Consider the following 20,304-nt stretch of genomic DNA (forward strand, 5'->3'; position numbering starts at 1 on the left):
CAACTCCATCTCAGTTTAGATCTGGGCTTATTTTTGCTACAGGAAGGACATTACCAGCTATGACAGTATGCAGAAGGTGCTGCAGAAAAGAAGTCTGAACACTACTTGACTCGCATAGTACATCCTGCTTACCTTCGACCACCAGAAGGAGATTGAACAGGGCACAGAGTCATGTAAATGACTGAAAACTAGTAAGAAGACTCTTCTGTTCACTGATGAGTTTCACTTTGCTTCACAGAGTGATTCTTGATGTGTTTACATATGGAGAAAAAGTAAACATTTTACATTTTCTGTCTAACATATGGGAAAGGGATACCTATGCAGAAGGGAGTGTTCCTGTATGGATAGATGGGCACAAAGACTTAAATATGCTTAGAGGTACAGAAAAAACACACAGGACCCTACATTGTATATATATGTGCTGTGCAGTTGGTGATACCTTCATTTCTGCACCAATTGTTTCAAAAAGAAAATGTCCACATGAACGGCCAGCATGTTCTATCAGTCTTAATTCTACTGAGTACATGCAGCATATGCGGACATATGCAGGATGCTCTCAGAAGATGTGTTGCGGGCCTCTAATCTCCTCCGCATACTCTAGATGGGCTTAGAACTCCTTCACGTGTAAAGTGGGCATTGCAACCCATGCAGCTCATTGACAACCAAAATAAACAGCAATTGCAATCACTGCAAAGACTGTATTTCTGTTCAGGGTAAGTATACTCACTACTGAAAAATTTTCTGTATTTAATGTGTATGTCTGAATGAAAGAGATTTATGTGCTTGTTGCTATCACAAAATGTAAATATCCTGTATAAGATTTTCCAATCTTTAAAGTTGCAAATGGTATAATAAATATTTTCACCAAATGTCTAATTTGCTTGCATGCTTTCTAAATTATCATCAATTTTCTGTTTGTTGCTTAACTTTTGGAAACTAGTGTCTTTGTGTTAGCAGTAGACTGATTAACCCTTTCCAGCATGCTAACTTTTAAAGTTGGAATCTCAACACCCAAAAAAGTAGGCAGTCTAATCAGACCTAGAGGAGTACACAGATAAAATTTTTAAAAGATAGCACATACCATTTTAATTTTGTGGGTGTGCCTGAGTCAGGCTCACAGAATGAATGGAGCTTCGAAAACAGCACTGAAGACAGCATTGCTGGGATGCATGTAACAGTGTAAAAGATTTTGCCTAAAAAACACTAGATTCTGATTACCATAGCAGATCTAGCATTACTTAGGGTGCACAATGTGTAGGCCTGCTACTCTCTATACCGCTCAAAAATGTTCATCTCTGCTCTTCGTATTGGATTCACTATCTGAAGGCAATTTGTTTAGCATTTTCAGTGCTTCAAAAATGGTGAGCCCTCTCATATTCATTTGCAAATTAATTAAAAGTCAGACAAAATAAGCTAATATTATATCCCCAATTAAGAAAATATAAACTATAAAATAAAACAAAATAAACATCTACAGGTCAAAAACATCAAAACAAAGAGCTAACAAAACTTCAATGAAAGCAAGAGAATTCTAGATGGGCTTAGAACTCCTTCCCATGTTAAGTGGACAATGTTTAACTTGTATGCTTCTTGCAAGCATAATATCAGTTCTGATATTATGTTCACGAGAGAACATAAGAACACATAAATAACCAAGCCTGTTACCTAACCAAGCTTAAATAACCTGAACACATATATCCTGTGTAAGCACAGGATTCATCTTCACTTTGCCATTCACTGCATAGTGTTTCTTGAAGGCTGACCTGTAGTCAGCCTTCATAAAACGCTATACAGTTTACAGTGATGATAAAACAAAAATTTATATTTTCATTCATGGGGAAACAAAAATGCACCTACTAAAAAATATTTTTCTTCACACTGAGATATAAATGTGAATTTTTATTTTAACTTCTAATTCATTTAAGACAGTTTGAAAAATGAATATATAGCTCATAAAACTTTTCAGGTATCCATTTTGACAAGGAAGATTTCCTTCCTCAGCTGCTGAAGTATTCCCACAGAAATTGAGTCATTCATTGTTTCTAGAACCAATACAAATTTTACTAATAGCTAAATAAAATATGAAATTAATATTTTTTATTAATACTGCAATTCAGGTATGCAGCAGCGCCCACCAGCGGCCGAGTGGTAAAGTCGCTGAACACTGGTAGCTCGGTCTGAGGTTCAAATCCAGCGAATGGGCTGGCTGCATGGGCGTTTTCGTGGTTTTCCCCATGTGTAACATGTATACGAGCCAGTTTCCCTTAGAAAGTCCTCCACGAAGGCATCCCTTCCCTTAGGCAGATAGCCCTCGTGTGCTTTGCCATAATTAAATACACACAAATACAGAGGTATGCAGCATAATAATTTCCATAATTCAGGTATACAGCTGAAAAAAGCAATTTCTTTTTTTCAGTATACAGCATGATTTGAAGCTTCAGTGCATTGTTGCTAGAATTATGATTTCACTCAAAAATCTTACTAGATTTAAACTAATGATTTAATATCCGGAAAAATCCCAAATCCGGAATCGACGAAGTCTGGATTTCGGACTTTGTACTGTATATACACAGAGAGAGAAATTTAAAGATTCTAAAGTTAAAAGTAAATTAGAGTCAAAGCAAGGTTATTCCTCAACAATATTAATAGTACCAATCGCAAGGTTTAACACAAAATCTAAACATGTCAAAATTAAAATAAGAAGTCATAGTAGTACAAACTCTAAAAATGCAAATGCAAATGCAAAAAGGCTAAAAAAGGCAAGATACAAAAATATAGAAATAATAATTAATCTCCGTTTACTGAAACTCCAGTTCAGAACTCAACAAGGGAAAATGAATTAAAGCTCCAGAAAAGTTGATTAACATGTTTCGAAAGCGTGTTTCATTCTCCTGGTTCATTTCAGATCAAAAACCGAAAAAAAGAAGCTATTAAATTTTCATTTAAAATATGAAAATGTATAAAAAACCCAAAACTTGAATCTCAAATGTATCAGGATTTTTCCTACACGCCCTTGAAAAACTCGGTAAAATGCATAAAACATAAAATTGTGCTAAATTGACTAAAAAAAAAAAAAAAAAAACTACAAAACTTTACATTAAGCAAAAAGACCATTAAAAAATCCAATTGGTCTAAAATGCTTATATGCAAATCTGAAATTCAAAAACATATAAATATAAAAAGTAAATCTAATACACTTTAAACCAAATTGTCTTTTACACAACACTCAAAAATTGGGTGATTCTCGATTATGCTAAACTAAACTTTTAATGCCAAGAAAATGAAAAACTTTTTGCAAATATTCTTTAAATAATAGAATCAAATCCGAGCTTTATCAACTAAAACTGGATACCAATTGGAAACAAAAATAAAAAAAAAAAGGGCAAACTTGCCGAAATCTTAGGATGATCTTCTAAAAGAAATATATTTAATTCTTCAGACGATCAAACTGTTCTTTGAAGAATTCAAAGCTGTTCAGTAGATGCAAAAAACTGTAGTTCTTGGAAAAAGAATGTGATAAGATTCAAAGTGTCCAATAGCAGAACTAAATATTTAAACATGTGTTCAAAATGTACTATCCTGTTAAACTTTGTGTGTGGGGGTGCCAAATGTTGGGTGTGGCCTGGAAAATGATTACCTTCGAGTAGGGTGATCATCGACTCCAAAATGGCGGCATATGCCAAATGAACCAGGAGAACAAAGCACGTTTTTGAAGCATATTAATTGACTTTTGTGAAGCTTTAATTAATTTTCCCCTGATGAGTTCTGAATTGGAGTTTCAGTAAAAGGAGATTAATTTTACTTTTATATTTTTGTATCTTGGATTTTTTTTTTACTCTTTCTGCATTTTCATTTTTATTTTTATTTGTATTACTATGAATTCTTTTTTTAATTTTGATATGTTTGGATTTTGTGTTAAACCTCTTGTACATGATTGCTAATATTAATTTTATTGAGGAATAACCTTGCTGTGACTCCAATTTACTTTTAACTTTAGAACTTTTAAATCTATTTTATTCAATCCAGCAGCTATTGTGCAGGACGGGTATAAAAATTTGCTTTTGATTTTGACTCTTATTATGTTTCCTTTTGTATGTGCAAATTCAGTAGAAAAACAAGAAAATAATGTTACATATAATAAACAGCATAGCCTAGAAAGATAAGAAAATTCTTTAAAACCAGAAAGGGCATATATGTTTCAAAAAGTTGCAGAAAATTATCTAATAAAAAATTTTATAATTCTCATTTCAAAAGAAAGCTAAAAGGCTTGTGTTATCTGAGAAAATTTCAACATTTTGTGAGATATACATACTTTTATGGTGAAACTAAAAACTGAGATGCAATTATCAAAAACAAATTCAGCAATTTTTGAAAACTATGCAACATTTTGAGTAAAATATGTGTAAAACATTTTCTCTTCTCTGTCTGAAGTATAATTTTAAATGTTTAGCAGTGGTACATGCAAAAATCTACAAATCTTGTAAATATCAAATAACCTAGGTCAAATTTTAAAATAAATTGCTCTGAAGTACACACAGGCCCCCAGCTAGACAAACATTGAGGATCCCCATCTGGATAACCCAAATTTCATAGCTCTCAGCCTATCTGTCTCTGCATTAGGCAATATATAAATCCACACACACAATCACTTTCATTTTTTAAAACACTGTTCTTCTGAATCTTTACACATTAATCAAGCCAATTCTGGTTTTAAAATGTAAGATAGCAACATAACGAAGGGTAATAAAACTCAATAAGAAGAAAAGCAATTATAACATACCTTCGAGTCTGACATATCACACCATTTTTGAAGCTCACAATAAACCTCATCAACTGCATCTAAAGTAATTAGTGACAAATTTTTCACATTGTCAGCTGCAGATGGATCAACACTTTCAGTTTCAATTAACATTTTTTCACAGTCCACATGATCAGAAGCTTCACTTGTTTCTTTATCGTAATCTATTTCTGCATTAACATCTGCCTTTAGAAGTAAATAATCACACATAGCTTTGCCCTTCTTGACAAGAGCTTCAATAATGCAATGCTTTTGCTGCTCCATTCTGAAAATAAACACATTCTTAGATGCAAATATAAAAACAGACGTATGCAATTGCACACTTTGTAAATAAAGAGTTTAAAAGTTTGGTTATGTTAGAATTTATACACTCTTAGATTTATGTCTACAGGTAGCATTTTTTTCCAGGGAATGAGAAAAAAAAAAAACTCATAAAAGCCAGTTATATGGGACTGAGCCTGTAAAAAAAAAACTGGAGGTATTTAACGGTCTTACCCGGGCTTCAAAACTGAGAAGAGCTAAAGTTAAGTGTTATAAATTATGCATTAAAATGAAATGAATTTAAATACTTTAATAACACCCTGCAGGGGAAATTACTAAATTTAGTGCAGTAGCTGGAAATAATGTAAAATGGGATCATGTACATCAAAACTAGTAAAATTTGCATTATGCAGTATCATATTACACACAAACTAAAAGAATCCATGATATTGTATATGCACCGACAGAAAAACATGCAATTTTTATCCAAAAGTCATTTCAATCAAATTCTATTGCTATCCTAACATTGATTAAACAATTCTGTTTAATGAAATAACAATAAGCAACAGTGAAAAGTTTTACAATAAATTCTGACCTACAGGATAACATAAAAATAGCTATTTCAATGCTAAAGTTAAATAGAATCTTTACTGAAATTCAGCATGACCGCACCTACCCTCCAAATGTGCTGCTGTCTTCATTAATTCTACTATGGTTTTTCAATTGTAACTGTTTTAAAATTCTAGCAGCCACTGTTGAGCAACTTAAAACTGTTACTTGCATTGCTAGGGAACAAAGTATATTTTCCACTACATCAGTTGTGTACGATTTATTTTCATAACGATTATCTGTGGTTCAATAGATCACATATGTTTTATTTCTGTTGGGTCTCAACACCAACAGTTAAAATAAAAATCATAAAATAGGTACAAATTAACACCAAGTGAGGAAAAAAAAACTTTTTTACTTTATTAAAGGCCAAAATATTGCCTATTGCACTACAGAAATCTACTTTTGAACTACAATAGTAAAATTAGAAATATAATTTCAGATAAAATCATTCCATTTTTGACAAAACAAGATAGCTACTGAAATTCCTTAATCATGATTAAATTCCTTTCAAATTCTGCAAATGAAGCATCCATAAAATTCACAAGAGTTACAAATACCAAATAAGTAGCATCTGCCAGTAAATTCCTATTAGGGTTGAGTTAATTTTTAAAAAGTGCCTGATAATTACAGTTTTCCATCTCACAAGAAAGATCTTTCAACACTGAATTCACATTTCTGAATGTAAATAACATATTTACAAATCTGCTCACCTAACTACACATAATGGTGTATAGAAAAGCTGAGAAAAATTGGGGAGAGGGGGAATATTAAGTGATGCAGAACTAACTATACTGTAATAGAATTCCAGATTTTACATCATCAGTTTAAATCTAGAAAAATGGTATACAGGCATGGTAACATTGGGGCTCCAATTATCATTTAGGTCGAACAGAAAAAATGCTAACCCCTCTCAAACACCAAAAATGTAATCCTGGCCAACATCAAAGCATCAATATGTACTGTCACTTGATACTGTGTGACTCCTTACCTAGCAGGTGTTTGAAAGTAACATGCAGAAATTAGTTAATTAGAAGAAAAATCGTATTTATGACACACCACCTTCCTTCAAGTATTACATTGTCCATTCCTAGCCTTTGTAGTGGGATTATTTTTTTTTATTAATTCTTTGAGGGAGGCTGCTGTCTGGAGGCCAAAATAGCAAGTCATATTCTAGATATAGGAGCCGACCAGCGGCCAAGCGTAAAAGACGCTGAACACTGGTAGTTCAGTTCGAGGTTCAAATCTCGCGAACGGGCTGGCTGCATGGGCGTTTACGTGGTTTTCCCCATGTGTAACGTGTATACGAGCCAGTTTTCCTTAGAAAGCCCTCCACGAAGGCATCCCTTCCTTTAAGCAGATAGCCCTCGTGTGCTTTGCCATAATTGAATAATCCTAATCTAGATATTGGACATCTGGATTTCAGACTTTGTACTGTATATCCTTGGAATGATAATAAATAATGATAAACAAATAGATATACAGTACAAAGTCCATAATCTGGACGTCCATTATCCAGAATGATCTATAATCCGGACCTCAAAGCGACAAACTTACGCATGCACGTACAGCCAGTAAAGCATTTACACATGCGTGCTTCCTATAGTAAAGAAAGTGAAAGAGAGGTTATTGAAAACGAAAAAATTTCAATTGACAAGTTAGTCAGTATTCTCGACACAGCAATTACAGGATTTGAACAGTGGAACATTGTAACTGAACAAGAAACTATGTCTGTTTATAGAAGAGAGAATTAAAGAGAAAGTATTAGTACAAAAAAAACGAAGCAACTTAAACAACTTACATTGAAAGAAATGTTTAATAAAGTAAACAAATAAATATTAAGCTTATTCTCTTTGTAAATTTTGATACCTTTTAGATCATAATTGTTCTTTATTTCATATATAACGGTTTCATATTTTTAATTGTATAACTTCTGCATACCAACTTACCAGATTTAAATTGATGACCTATAATCTGGAAAAACCCCTAATCCGGAATCGCCAAAGTCCCGACGAGTCCGGATTACGGACTTTGTACTGTATATATATATATATATATACACCCTTTATGTTTCATTCCCTTCTATCACGCATATTAAACATTTCACCCACCATGATGTTAATTTTGAACCAGCAATAGCTTACATTTACAAAAACCATGCAAGAAGATATGCATTTTTTTCTTAAATGGACTAAAATAATCAGCCTTCCAAAACTCAATATAAATAATTCTGCCCATTTATAAATATTTGTTGAAGATATCAACTGCTAAACTGATCTTTATAAGCAAATGAAATCAACTATTTGGTAATGCAGTAGTAACTTACAGTTTTTCAGAATTTTACAGTTCTGCCATATTTTGCCAGAAAGTATGCCTTTCAAGATAAAAAATAATTCAGACTTAATAATTTTTATGGGTTAGCTATAAAAATTATTAAGTATGTAAGCACTTTACAGCTAATTTTAACTGATATCACAGTCTTAAGACATATCAGGCTTTAATGAGTTTCCCACCATCGCAAATATCATCTGCGCAAACAGTTCACATTGGTGAAATAAATCAGATTTTATCAAACGATTTTTGACATTTCTCATTCACATTCTCACGTTCTAGATTTTTTGGGGAAGAGGGAGAAAGAAAAATAGGAAAAAAAAAAAAAATCTGTTTGTAGCTCAGAGGTTTTGATATTAGATCATTCTGGATACTGGACATCTGGATTCCAGACTTTGTGCTGTAATAACTTTTAAAATAACACTTTCCAGTATGACTCAAAGCACAAGATGACTGATTTAACATTAATATTTCAAGTCAAAAAGTTCTAGGCTACAAAAAACCTTCCTAGCAAGTACTTAATAAATAAAAGATACAAAATTTTAATAAAAAGGAATTTAATTTTTAAAATGCTAATTTTGCCTTGATTCTTCAGTGCAGGGTTATTGACGTTGCTAATAATCTTAAAACATGTAAGAAACATCTAGTGAATTAATCTCTTATTCATTTGCCACAGATTACAGCAGGAGCATGAATGATATGACATACCTGTATGTATTTACAAAAGCCGTTAATGGTTGACTAAAGAGCTTGTTAGCTTGTGGTTAATGAAAGGATAAACAACTGGAAATGTAACTGCAGAAAATATAAAACTGTTTGTAAGAAGGAAAAACATTGTTAAGAGAATTCTCTATAAGTTTACTTTGATGATAGCCATTTATGAGTGGAAACATTTTGAGCTTAACAATTATCAAAAAAGCATATCAATATGGCATTGACGAAATTTCACCACATAATTCAGCGATAAATATTCTGTTTAAAGTTCTACTATACAACATGTTTATAATTTTTTTAAACTTATAAATTATGTTTATAACACAGTTTTTTATTGCACACCGTAGGTTAACTTTATGCTTCATACACAGTCCTCCAAATTAATTTATTAAGTTCTTAAAAAATGCTTGGTGTTTCATTACTTTTTATATGAATTGAAACAATGTATGATACAAATACATTAACATAATTAAGAAGCATCCTGATTTTCTTTGCTAAGAAAGTACAAGTAATCTGGACAACTGGAGTGTAGATATATTGATTTCTATTGTATATCACAAAGCCTGGAAGGCAGATAAAATTTAAAGAGAAACAAAGTAAAGCTACAACATTTCTCAAGTGTGTAATTATTTGAAGGTCTTATGAGTCTGTGGAATTTATGCATACTTTTACAATGTAATACAATCTATAAGAAAAAAAATCGATGTACCAAGAAGGAATCTTTGAAATTTCATATGCATAAATGCTTTGACCAAATACACAAATGATTTAAATTTGGTGTCCAATGAATGAATAGTGCGATCTCCAGCGCATTGGAACTGGGCATCCAGCAGATGCACATAAGGATCTGTTCTTGAACTGTTGTTAAAAATTTTTCTTGCATTACAATTCAGATACATTTCAATGACTGGAAAAAATGTCTTGCCAACGGATTCTAGTTTATTACGAGACACTGCCAGAGTTGTCAAGAGGTTATATCATTGCACTGAAAGAGGCAGGTTGCGCAAATCAGAGAATTGCTTGTCATACGAGTCGAGTCATACGAGTGTGGGGATTAAAAAATGCTCACAAGAATGCATGGACAATGGCAGATTTCAGTGTCATGATGGTAGCAGTCAACCTAGGGCCACAAGAGATCAGGAGGACAGACTGATTGTCAGATCAGCTGTCACGGTGCCTGATTCATTGTTATCAACCATCAGACGTGTGACCCACACACAAGTGTCCACCATGACCATTCACAGATGGCTGACAGAGCGAAATCTACACTTGTACTGACCACTAGGTCACCTGCCACTCACACCTGCACACTGTTGAGCCAGATTACAGTGGTGCTTGGCTTGATCATGTCAGAATGATGCTGACTGGGGACGTATAGTCTTTAGCGACGAATCCCGCTTTTAACTGTGTTGTGAAAGTAATTGGAAACATACCTGGAGATGTCCAGAGCAGCATGCCGATTCTGCTTTCAGTAGTGCACGCCACATAGTACCTCAACCAGGAGTTATGGTCTTGAATGCCATTTCCCTTGATAGCCGGACCCGTTTGGTCATCGTTAGAGGCACACTTACAGCACAACAGTATGTTGATGACATTCTGAGACCTGTTTTGCTACCGTTCCTTTTGCAGTATCCTGGCCTTATTTTACAGCAAGATAATGTCAGACCACAAATGGCACATGTTGCTATGAACTATCTTACAGCTTGTCAAACACTCCTTTGGCCAGCCAGATCGCCAGACCTCTCTCCCATCAAGCATGTCTGGGATATGATGGGAAGGCAACTGCATCTACCAGAGAATGTTGATGACCTAGCCCAACAATTGTAGCAAATTTGGTAAGAAATACTGCAGGAGACCATTTGGGAGCTTTATCAGTCTATACCATGGTGTGTGGCAGCTTCTATGCTGTCTAGAGGTGGGTCAACACCTTATTGAGCTCGTGTTACTTTGTAACTATGTACCTTTGAAATAAATCATTCAATTGCTCTGAAATTTTAGTCATTTTCTATTCTGTACAAAATCTTCCCATCCATCAATTTTGGTCTCCATTGGACAAGAACAACCGCTTCTTGATGCATCAATTTTTTTGTTATAGAGTGTATTTTGTTGCAATTTTATCATTTATTTTTTATGTATAGAATGCTCTGTAGGAAATATGTTTTACCGTATAAATGGCAACAAACTTCATGCAATGCAAAATGTTTTTAAATGTGTGAAACATTTAATAATTCATCTATGTCACTGCAATAAGCATCTTTTTTCCATTTATTGATTTTTCCCATTGATTAACTGACTTAATAAATGTCTTATAATTATTTCATCTTGAGTTAGTTATTTCTGCTTTTACAGTCTCTTCCAGATACCCACTACTATTCACTTGAGAAATCTATAATTTCTTACAAATTGCTTTCATTATTCAAAAATTTAAATTAACATAACAAGACCTTTTTTCATTGAGGAAAATTATGCATAATACACATAAAAGTTTCTTTCTCTAATAGTGCAAGAGATTTTAGCTTCTAGTCTAGTTATATTATTTGAAGCAATGTAAAATAGTACATAGCAAAGGAAAATAGCATATAGTTATTAAAGGCCAAAACCATTTAGAAAAGTTAACTCCTCACAAAATAAAATTGAATAAGAAATGCAAATCTGTAACTTCCTTGAAGAATTGTAGATTTTAATTTAGAAATTTTAAGTTATGAAAAAAATTTGAATGAAATAGATATTTTAAAAATCTTTTACTTTTTATAATCAAGTAATTCCTTTTTATCTGCTTTGCTGCCTATACTAGCAAGAATTTCAATACTATTTAGAATAGCTAAAATTTTGTCAGCTAAATGGATCATTTCAGCTAAAAGCACATCACTTCTTTGACACTGTGAATTCTTCTCCTATAAAGAGAGAAAAACAAAATTTAGAACTATGAATTATCATTTCATTGACAATCACAAGTATTATTCACAAAAGACAAATTTTTCTTGACTTACATTGTCTTTATCTAATGACTGTAAGCGAGCCAAAAGAACAGGCCACTGAACATCTTTTTCATTTGCAAGAGTTTCTTCAAATAACTCTTTGGATGCTTTACCAGATAATCTATAAATAGCATTTTGTAAGACAGTAATTAATATTAAATCAAAATCAAAATAAGTTATCAGATTAATTAATTATATTTAAAATATCTTAAACACACAGCTTTTGTAAATATTTTCTTAAAGTAATGAACAGCATCAAGTAAAAAAAAGGATAAATGAAAAAACAAAACTGAAAAAATTGCACTACTTCATGCTTAAAATGAAAAGTTGGACTTTTAGAGCAATTTCAAGCACCAGTGAAGCAAATGAAATTTTACACGGACTTTTCGCTGATACAAACTTAATTCTCATTAACTATAGATAAATGTCAAATGAAGTTCTAATAAATATTCAATTAAATGTCTGTAAAATCTGTTGAATAATGCTGTAAACCTTAATTTTAATATTCGAAGGACATCCTTTATCAAAGCATTTATTAGAAATTTACTAATTTCATAATTTTCTTCTTAAGAAAATTTATCTCTAGATGTGCTTGGTTTTGTTTCAGAAAGTGACTAGCAGATGTCTTCTTCTTTAATTAATCCTGCAACATGAGTTTTAAATCACTATTTACTTAAATATTAAATTCCTCAAAGATCAGTTAGTTGGAGACATTGTTTTTTTTCAACATTCTCTATTTCATCATTTATTAAAAGTTTGGCAATTTTACAAAAGTTTTTTACTGCCTTTTCTGAGACATAGCTCCAAGACATTTTCAGCAAATACAAGCAATTTCAGCAAATAATCATGAAGCTGAGTTTCCCCAATTCATTTGTACTTATATCCATATCAGCTACTCAAACTGGTGGCACACAGGCTGCGTGTGACCCCTGAAATAATTTTACGATGCCCACAAACATATTTCCTTTTAATTAGCGTTCTCATGAAATTATTTATTATGGCAAGAATTTGATGAAAGGGTTAACATTTTAATTATTTGGAGCCCGATTTTACATTATTTTCATTGCCATTAAAAATTAACATCTTTGAATAAAATACATTGTGATATATATGAAAATTTTTTTGGCCTCTAAAAATTAATATGTCTAAAAAAAACGAATCAGCATGACTAATGAGCATCTATAATTTATGATAAAGATAGTTTCTAGGAATTTTCCCCCAAGGTTACGAAATTTCTTAAAATTGAAATGGCAAGAGATATTCTAGCTGAAAGATGTAGCAAGATATAAAGAAGTTTACATTTTACATACAAGTACATGTATTTTTTTCTGTTTGCATCAAATTTTCTTTGATAATAAGATATAATAAGATTTGATAATAATTTGATAATAAGTTTAATATCTAAAAAAAATGTTGCCATTATTTATTCTCAAAGTTTGTCCCACTTTGAAAATTTTCATAATTTGTAAATTTTTAGTTCAAGTCAAAAGTTTTTTCAGTGGTTAATTCAACACATAAGAGATACTTGAAATAAATGTAAATCTAAAAGTTTAATATTTATTTATCAAAACGTTTGGAAAAAAAAAAAAAAAAAAAAGAACGTTTTCGCAGATCCCAATTTTTGAATTTTAGGAGAAATTTTTCCTTCAAATCATCATTTATATTGTTTAAGTATGCTTTAATAAATATTTAGTAAATAAAATTTTAACTTCAGTTAAAAAATTCTGTTAAAAAAAGGAGCATCAGCTGCTTTTAGGTTGTGCATTCGGCCTGCATCCAATCTGAGTTTGAGAAGACTGATCTATGAGTTAAACAACTCTAACAACCAACCTAGAATGCTAATACTTCTTCATTACTCTAATAATCTCTTGATCACATGTTTGAATTATGGTTATGGTATTTGCTGGTAAATACACAGTTCAATGTATTCAAGTAAGATATTTACACTATGTGTAGTTATCAATAAGGATATCATTCTTCGGTTTGTTATCCAGTTTCAAAATCCATTCATTAAAAATTATTGGCATTATCCACATCTTTGAATTATATTTATAGTCCTCTGGTACACTATTTGCTCCTTTACTGCTTTTTAAATTCTTTGTTTACGAAAGCCTTTTTCTTATCATGCATATTGATGCAACATAAATGGTCACAAGACCTTTTATAAATTTACATTCTTTAAAACAAATATGTGTATTGATGCACTGTGTGATAATATGTATTATAAGTGTTTTAAGAACATTACTTTGCAAAACATTTTGGCCATTCATTTAACAACTATCACCCTCATCACATTTGCAAGCAATGTTTTCTCTCTTGTTCCACCAGGTAAACCATCTGTTGCTACAAAATAATCTTTGCTTAAAAAAAAAAAAAAAAAAAAAAAAAAAAAAAAAAAAAAAAAAATTAAGTCTTCAGATCTCTACTGAATCAATAGGCTGCTGATTGTCACATTTTCTTGAACATTTTAATTTAATTAAAAAAATTTTTTTTGAACACTTACAGCTTCCCTGTGCATCACAGATGTACAACACAAGGCTTACACAAGGAAGGTAACTAAAACATTAAACATTACATGCGTAAATGAAACGAACAAAAACGGAGAACAGGAGTCCGGACTGCAGCCGAACATTTTCAACTTGTTCTGCAAGCATAATCTAGGGCCATCAAAGGTAGGGCACGAAAAAATCAAATGTTCCATATCTTGAGGTAATTTTTTTTAAATTCACATAAATTATTTGAACTTGGATTGAAACAAAACAGGTAACTTGCAAATGTACTGTGACCAGATAAAAACTACGATACTTTAAAAATTAGTAGAAAGGAAAGACTCGGAATGCAGGGAATGTCTATGGTATGCAGAAAGAAAAAACCTTTTGGTGCCTTTAGCCTTACAAGATGAAATATATTCCTCATTCAACTTAGCTAAAAGCTTCTTATAATGAAAGGACTCTTTGGAATGCTAATATTGATATGCATGGGTAAATTTAAGGCATCTTAAAGGTAACCTTAAGGGTAAATTTAAGGCAAATTAAGGCTAAAAAATCAGCTCTTTCATTTCCATACAATCCATGATGAGCATGCACATAAGCAAAATAGATATCAATTCCTCTATTTCTAAGCAAACTGACAGTTAATAAGATATTCAATTACTAATTTGTCACTGCTGGTAATATTGTTCAAAAGATGAGGAGAAGAAAGAGAATCAGAACAAATAAGGTACACTGTGGGGAAAAAAAAGAGGAGGGGAGAGTTCTATATCTTTGGCTCTACTGGGCCAGTTGACAAAATTCAGCTTGTGACTTTCATGTCTTGAAAGTGCGACTTAAGATATGTATTAGATTTATATTTGGTGTATTGAGAATACGGAAAAGCACACTAGGGCTATCTGGCTAAGGGGATGGATGCCTTCGTGGAGGACTTTCTAAGGGAAACTGGCTCGTATACACGTTACACATGGAGAAAATGGCAAAATGCGTGCAGGCAGCCCGTTTGCAGCTTCGAACCGAACTACCAGTGTTCAGCAATTTTACAGCTCGGCCGCTGGTGGGCCCATAAGATTTATATATAGCGTTGTTCTAAAATAGGTATTTTAACACAAATTTGAACTTTTTTTGCACTGACATGCCAATTTTGTTTCTATATTTCGATTCTATGACTCAAATTATGCAAAACTGACAGGTTTTGTAAAAATCACACTTGTAGTTTTTAAAAAATTAGCACTCAAAATTTTAGCTTCTTTCTCAATGTTAATCAAATTTGGTATATAATTATCAATGTTTTTTTAATTAACCTTTAATTTTCTTTTTTAAACTTTACCCATAGATAATTAGCTCCTAATACAAAGTTATTTCATGCACAAACAAAAAAAAGGTAAAACTTTACGATAATTCATAATGCGATGGGATACTGCTTGTCCCACCGTGCATCTAGAGTAATAAAATGGCATCTTTGCCTAAGTGTAGATTCTCCTAACATGTTTATATAAAGTGCTAGTTTTCGCAACCAAATGAAAATGCAAGATATAAAAAAACATTTTTGATGAAATATCTAGAAAATATTAACCATATTCGCAAAATTAAAAAAAAAAGAAAAAAAATTAAAAAAAATTATATAATTTTAAAAACTCACACCCTGTATCACTTTTCAGATATTTCTTAATTATTTCATAATGGATTTGAATCAGAGAAGATTTTCGCTCCAGTACTTTATTTGCTACAGATTTGAAAAGGAGGATATTTAGAAATCCATCATATTTATTTACATTCTCTCATATGACACTCACATATGCATTCAGTATTCAATGACATTTCATGTTACAGGGGTTATATTTTCATTTCTTTCAGAAAAAATACTAAATCTTTCCGAAGTTTTAACGCCCACCAGCGGCTGAGCAGTAAAGTCGCTGAATACTGGTAGTTCGGTCCGAGGTTCGAATCCCACGAATGGGCTGGCTGCATGGGTGTTTTCGTGGTTTTCCCCATGTGTAACGTGTATATGAGCCAGTTTTCCTTAGAAAGTCCTCCATGAAGGCATCCCTCCCCTTAGGCAGATAACCCTAGTGTGGGGTTTGCCATAATTAAATACACCAACACTTAAGTTTTAACATTACTGCAATTTATTAAAAAATATAAATTTGCATTACCTATATATGAAATGAGCACGATACTTGAATTTAAAAAAAGAAAATTAATGGTGCTGCCATCTAGTAGCAGCATTTCCTACATACATGGTGGGGGTATCTGCCCCATCTTTTAATTTCAACCATTTTTAGTTAATATATATGAATTCAAATAATAATGTTTATTAGAAAGGAAAACTTCCAGATAAAAATATTCATTCTAACACCAAAAGCTGTTGTTCAGACGAATTAAACTGCATAACAAATTAAGAAAGGAAAAAAAAAAACTGCTTCGAACAATTTTTATTTTGCATTATTTCCATGAATGAATATTAGTGCTGCCATCTGTTATACATTTAGAAAAACTAAAAGGCATAATTGTATGTATTTTAAATGGAATATTTCAAATAAAATTTACCCATTTTTATGATTTATTTTTAAAATTTGTATTTTAGAATAATTTTTGTAAATTTTTCAAAAACATTTTGAATTATAATCTATAAAATTTTTATCACCATCTTGAAGTAGATGTATTTCTAGACATGCCTGCAAAAAATTAAGAGTGTTTTACACAACATTTACGAAGATATACGTGAATTTATATATTGACGCGTTCTGAAATTTGGCATATTTGTTGAAAGTGATAATAACATCAAATGTGGTTAAGGCACTTTATTAAAATTATTTGAAAGTAGTAACAATGTCAATTTTTTCCCACTCATGCACAATGTAAAAAGGGAAAGGAAAATAGGTTGCCACATATTAAGAAGTTCACCATGTGAAGTATTCTTGGCACATAATTATAAGGGTAAATTAACTCATGCCAAGCTTGACTCATAAAAAAATTGTCTCTCAACTAAGGTTCACAATGTCTGGAATATATATATACAGTCAAAAGTCGTTAATCCGGACTCGTCAGGACTTCAGCGATTCCGGATTATCGATTTTTCCAGATTATAGATCATCAGTTTAAATCTGGTAAGATGGCATACAGAAATTACAAAATTAAAAATATGTAACCGTAATATATGAAATAAAGAACAATTATGATCTAAAAGGTATCAAAATTTACAAAGAGAATAAGCTTAATATTTATTTGTTTACTTTATTAAACATTTCTTTCAATGTAAGTTGTTTCGTTTCATGTGATAATACTTTCTCTTTAATTCTATTAAACAGACATAATTTCTTGTTTAGTTACAAAGTTCCGCTGTTCAAGTCCTATAATTGCTGTGTCGAGAATACTGAATAATTTGTCAATAGAAATGTTTTGGTTTTCAATAACCTCTGTCACTTTCTTCACTATCGGAAGCGAATTATAATAACGAGAAACTTGATTTAAATCATATCAAATACGGAGTACATCGAGATGAAATACTACATTTAGTAAGGAATTATAAGCCAAATAAAATAAAAACATCTGCCCTGAAGATAAGGATAGTGCTGACAGATCAACTTCCAATTCATTGCTCGCCGCGGCATTGGCGTTTCTCCCCTCCCACACTGCCGCAGAGCAACGTGAAATTGATAAACAGATTTCGGATTTCAAAACATACTTTCGCTTTATAGATCATTTACATATTAGTAAATATATATCGGAAATTCTATTTGACATAATCGAAAGTTCAAGCTTACTTTTATAAAATTGCTCTAACAGTCTGCAAAAAATAATAAGCCGGATCCAATTCGAAGATCAAGGAACAACGCAATCTGCAACATTAACTGAATTAGATAATTTTAGCTTAGATTATACCCTCCGTTATACATTAAACACACATGCGTAAACTTATTATGCGCTTGCGCAGAAAGTTTGTAGCTTTGAGGTCCGGATTATAGATCATTCCAGATTATGGGTGTCCGAATTAACGACTTTTGACTGTATAAGTATAGGGTCAAGACTAATTTTGCAAAAAGGATTGAGATTTCGGGAGTCAAACTCCTGGATGGCAGCGTTACTTCAAATTCGAATGATACAAAGAATTTCTAAAGAGATAATGTGTGTGATGATAGGAATTCTCATAGAACTATGTGTACTGAGTCAGAGGGGCTTTACATTTCATTTATGGACTGTCAGTTCTCTACTTCAGAAGTTAACAGTATTATTAAAAATCTCAAGTACAATTCACTTTCCAATGAAATTTTACAGCATTTACATGAGGTGGATAGCACTTTTTGGACAGACTTTTCAACCTTTGTTTACAATTAGGATTCTTTACATCACAATGGAAGAGAACTCAGGTTGTTTTAATCCCTAAAACTTTAGATACATGAACTATTTTACCTACTTTTAGAAAATGACTTAAAACTCTCTTCATTAAGAGAACAAATTAGTATTTAAGACAAAAATGTTTTTATAATTAATGATTCTCAGTTCGGGTTTACTCCTCGGAAGTCAGATGAAATTGTCCTTGTTCACCTCGGTAATATCTTGCAGCATGGAAAGAAAATGAAGTTTACAGCCATTCTTATTTTTATGGATTTCAAAGGTGCTTTTGCTAATGCTTGGTGGCCATCTATCTCAACAATTCAAACAAATGCTGGTATACCACATAATATTTATAACCTGCTTAAAGCTTCTTAAACAGGAGACCGAAACTTCAATGCTTTATCAAACATTTTGATCATTTCTGCTATGCATCAGTTTTCTATATTTTTCTTTTGATTTCATTTTTATCTCCAAGTAATCTCTTCATGTTCCTTTAAAATCATGCATAAGAGAATCAAAAGCAACTTAAGACCAGCAATCCAGTGACTCATTTTTGAAAGTTACTCATAAATGGTACAACATGTTGACTATCCGTTACGTCAAAGATGGGCAAACTTTTTCTATCGCGCCCTCCCCCCCCCAAAAAAATTGGCAGGCCACGATAATTTTTCTGAAATCTTAAAAACAATATACAAGTATTGTGATTTAAATATGTTAATGAGATGAATGAAATTGCAATTTCATTTTTGAAAGTTCCTAATATTGAGATTCGAAATGAGATGTGCTGCTGCTAAGGAACGAGGCTAAAATGCTCATCTGTCAGTCTACTTCTGAAATAATTCTTTCTAAGGTTCATAGTTGAAACACTTGCTCACATATATAAGATGAAGCAAATATAACACTGATTTTCTAGGTGTGAGATATTAAATTTGGAAAACTTGCTTTCGATAAATGATTTGTAAAACTTTCAATTTGGCATATTTAGAAACAACTGCCTGAAATGATTGATAAATTGCAACTCACTTAATTCAAGCTGCAAATCTGACCTCACTGCTTCACAATTTACATTGAAAGGCATGGTAAAAATAACCAATTCATTTTGAAATTTGCTCCGAAATCTTGAAATCTGCACCCGAACTCAAAATGCAGTTTTTTTAATCCATCTTCATAATTCTTAAGCTTCTCTTCATTTACTGAGGGTATTGAATTTAACCTCAGGAAATGAGACAAGCTGTTTTTTATCTAGCTGCCCAGCAAACAGATTATGTTTTCGTTTAAAGGATTTGAGATGGGCCCAGATATCGTCGATAAATTGATTTTCCCTTGCATCTTGAATTTAAGTTGCTCGTATAACAAAGAAGATCTGTGAAAATGCCAAGTCCCATTCTGTATCTTCTAACATTTCGCACTCCGCAGCACAATATTTCTCATGGAAGAACGACACAATATCATTAGCGAAACAACTGCCAAACTCGCTCGAACACCCATCCTGCACTAAGCCACCTTACTTTAATGTAATACAGTACATCAGAGTATTCAGATTGTACAGATTGAAGAAAATCTCGAAATTGCCTGCGAGCAAGCCCACGAGATTGAATAGTATTTACAAGCTTCATGACCGCATCAAGCACGGGTTTCATATTCAATTGCAGATTTACATAGAGCATCTTTATGTTCAACACAATGTAGAAAAACAATATTGTTCCTGGGAAAGTTTTGATTAAATTGTCCAAGAAATCCCGATTTTTTCCTGTCATATTTTGTGCTCCATGAGTCGTAATTTTAC

The 20,304-nt window shown here is 32.2% G+C and overlaps 1 protein-coding gene across 1 annotated transcript in view; it reads right to left on the reverse strand.

Moving 5' to 3' along the window:
• The window catches only part of TppII (Tripeptidyl-peptidase II), a 313,141-nt gene that overhangs the window by 7,380 nt on the left and 285,457 nt on the right, over positions 1–20,304 (reverse strand). The window contains exons 26-28 of the mRNA XM_085809472.1: positions 11,704–11,812; positions 11,459–11,607; positions 4,781–5,063 (exon numbers count right to left, since the gene is read on the reverse strand). Of these exons, the coding sequence (XP_085665598.1) occupies positions 4,781–5,063; positions 11,459–11,607; positions 11,704–11,812 (541 nt within the window). The remainder of the gene's footprint in view (positions 1–4,780; positions 5,064–11,458; positions 11,608–11,703; positions 11,813–20,304) is intronic.

Source organism: Stegodyphus dumicola, chromosome X2 (assembly GCF_044657685.1).
Source record: "Stegodyphus dumicola isolate Sdum_Otavi_A_Nest chromosome X2, ASM4465768v1".
Taxonomy (NCBI): Eukaryota; Metazoa; Arthropoda; class Arachnida; order Araneae; family Eresidae; genus Stegodyphus; species Stegodyphus dumicola.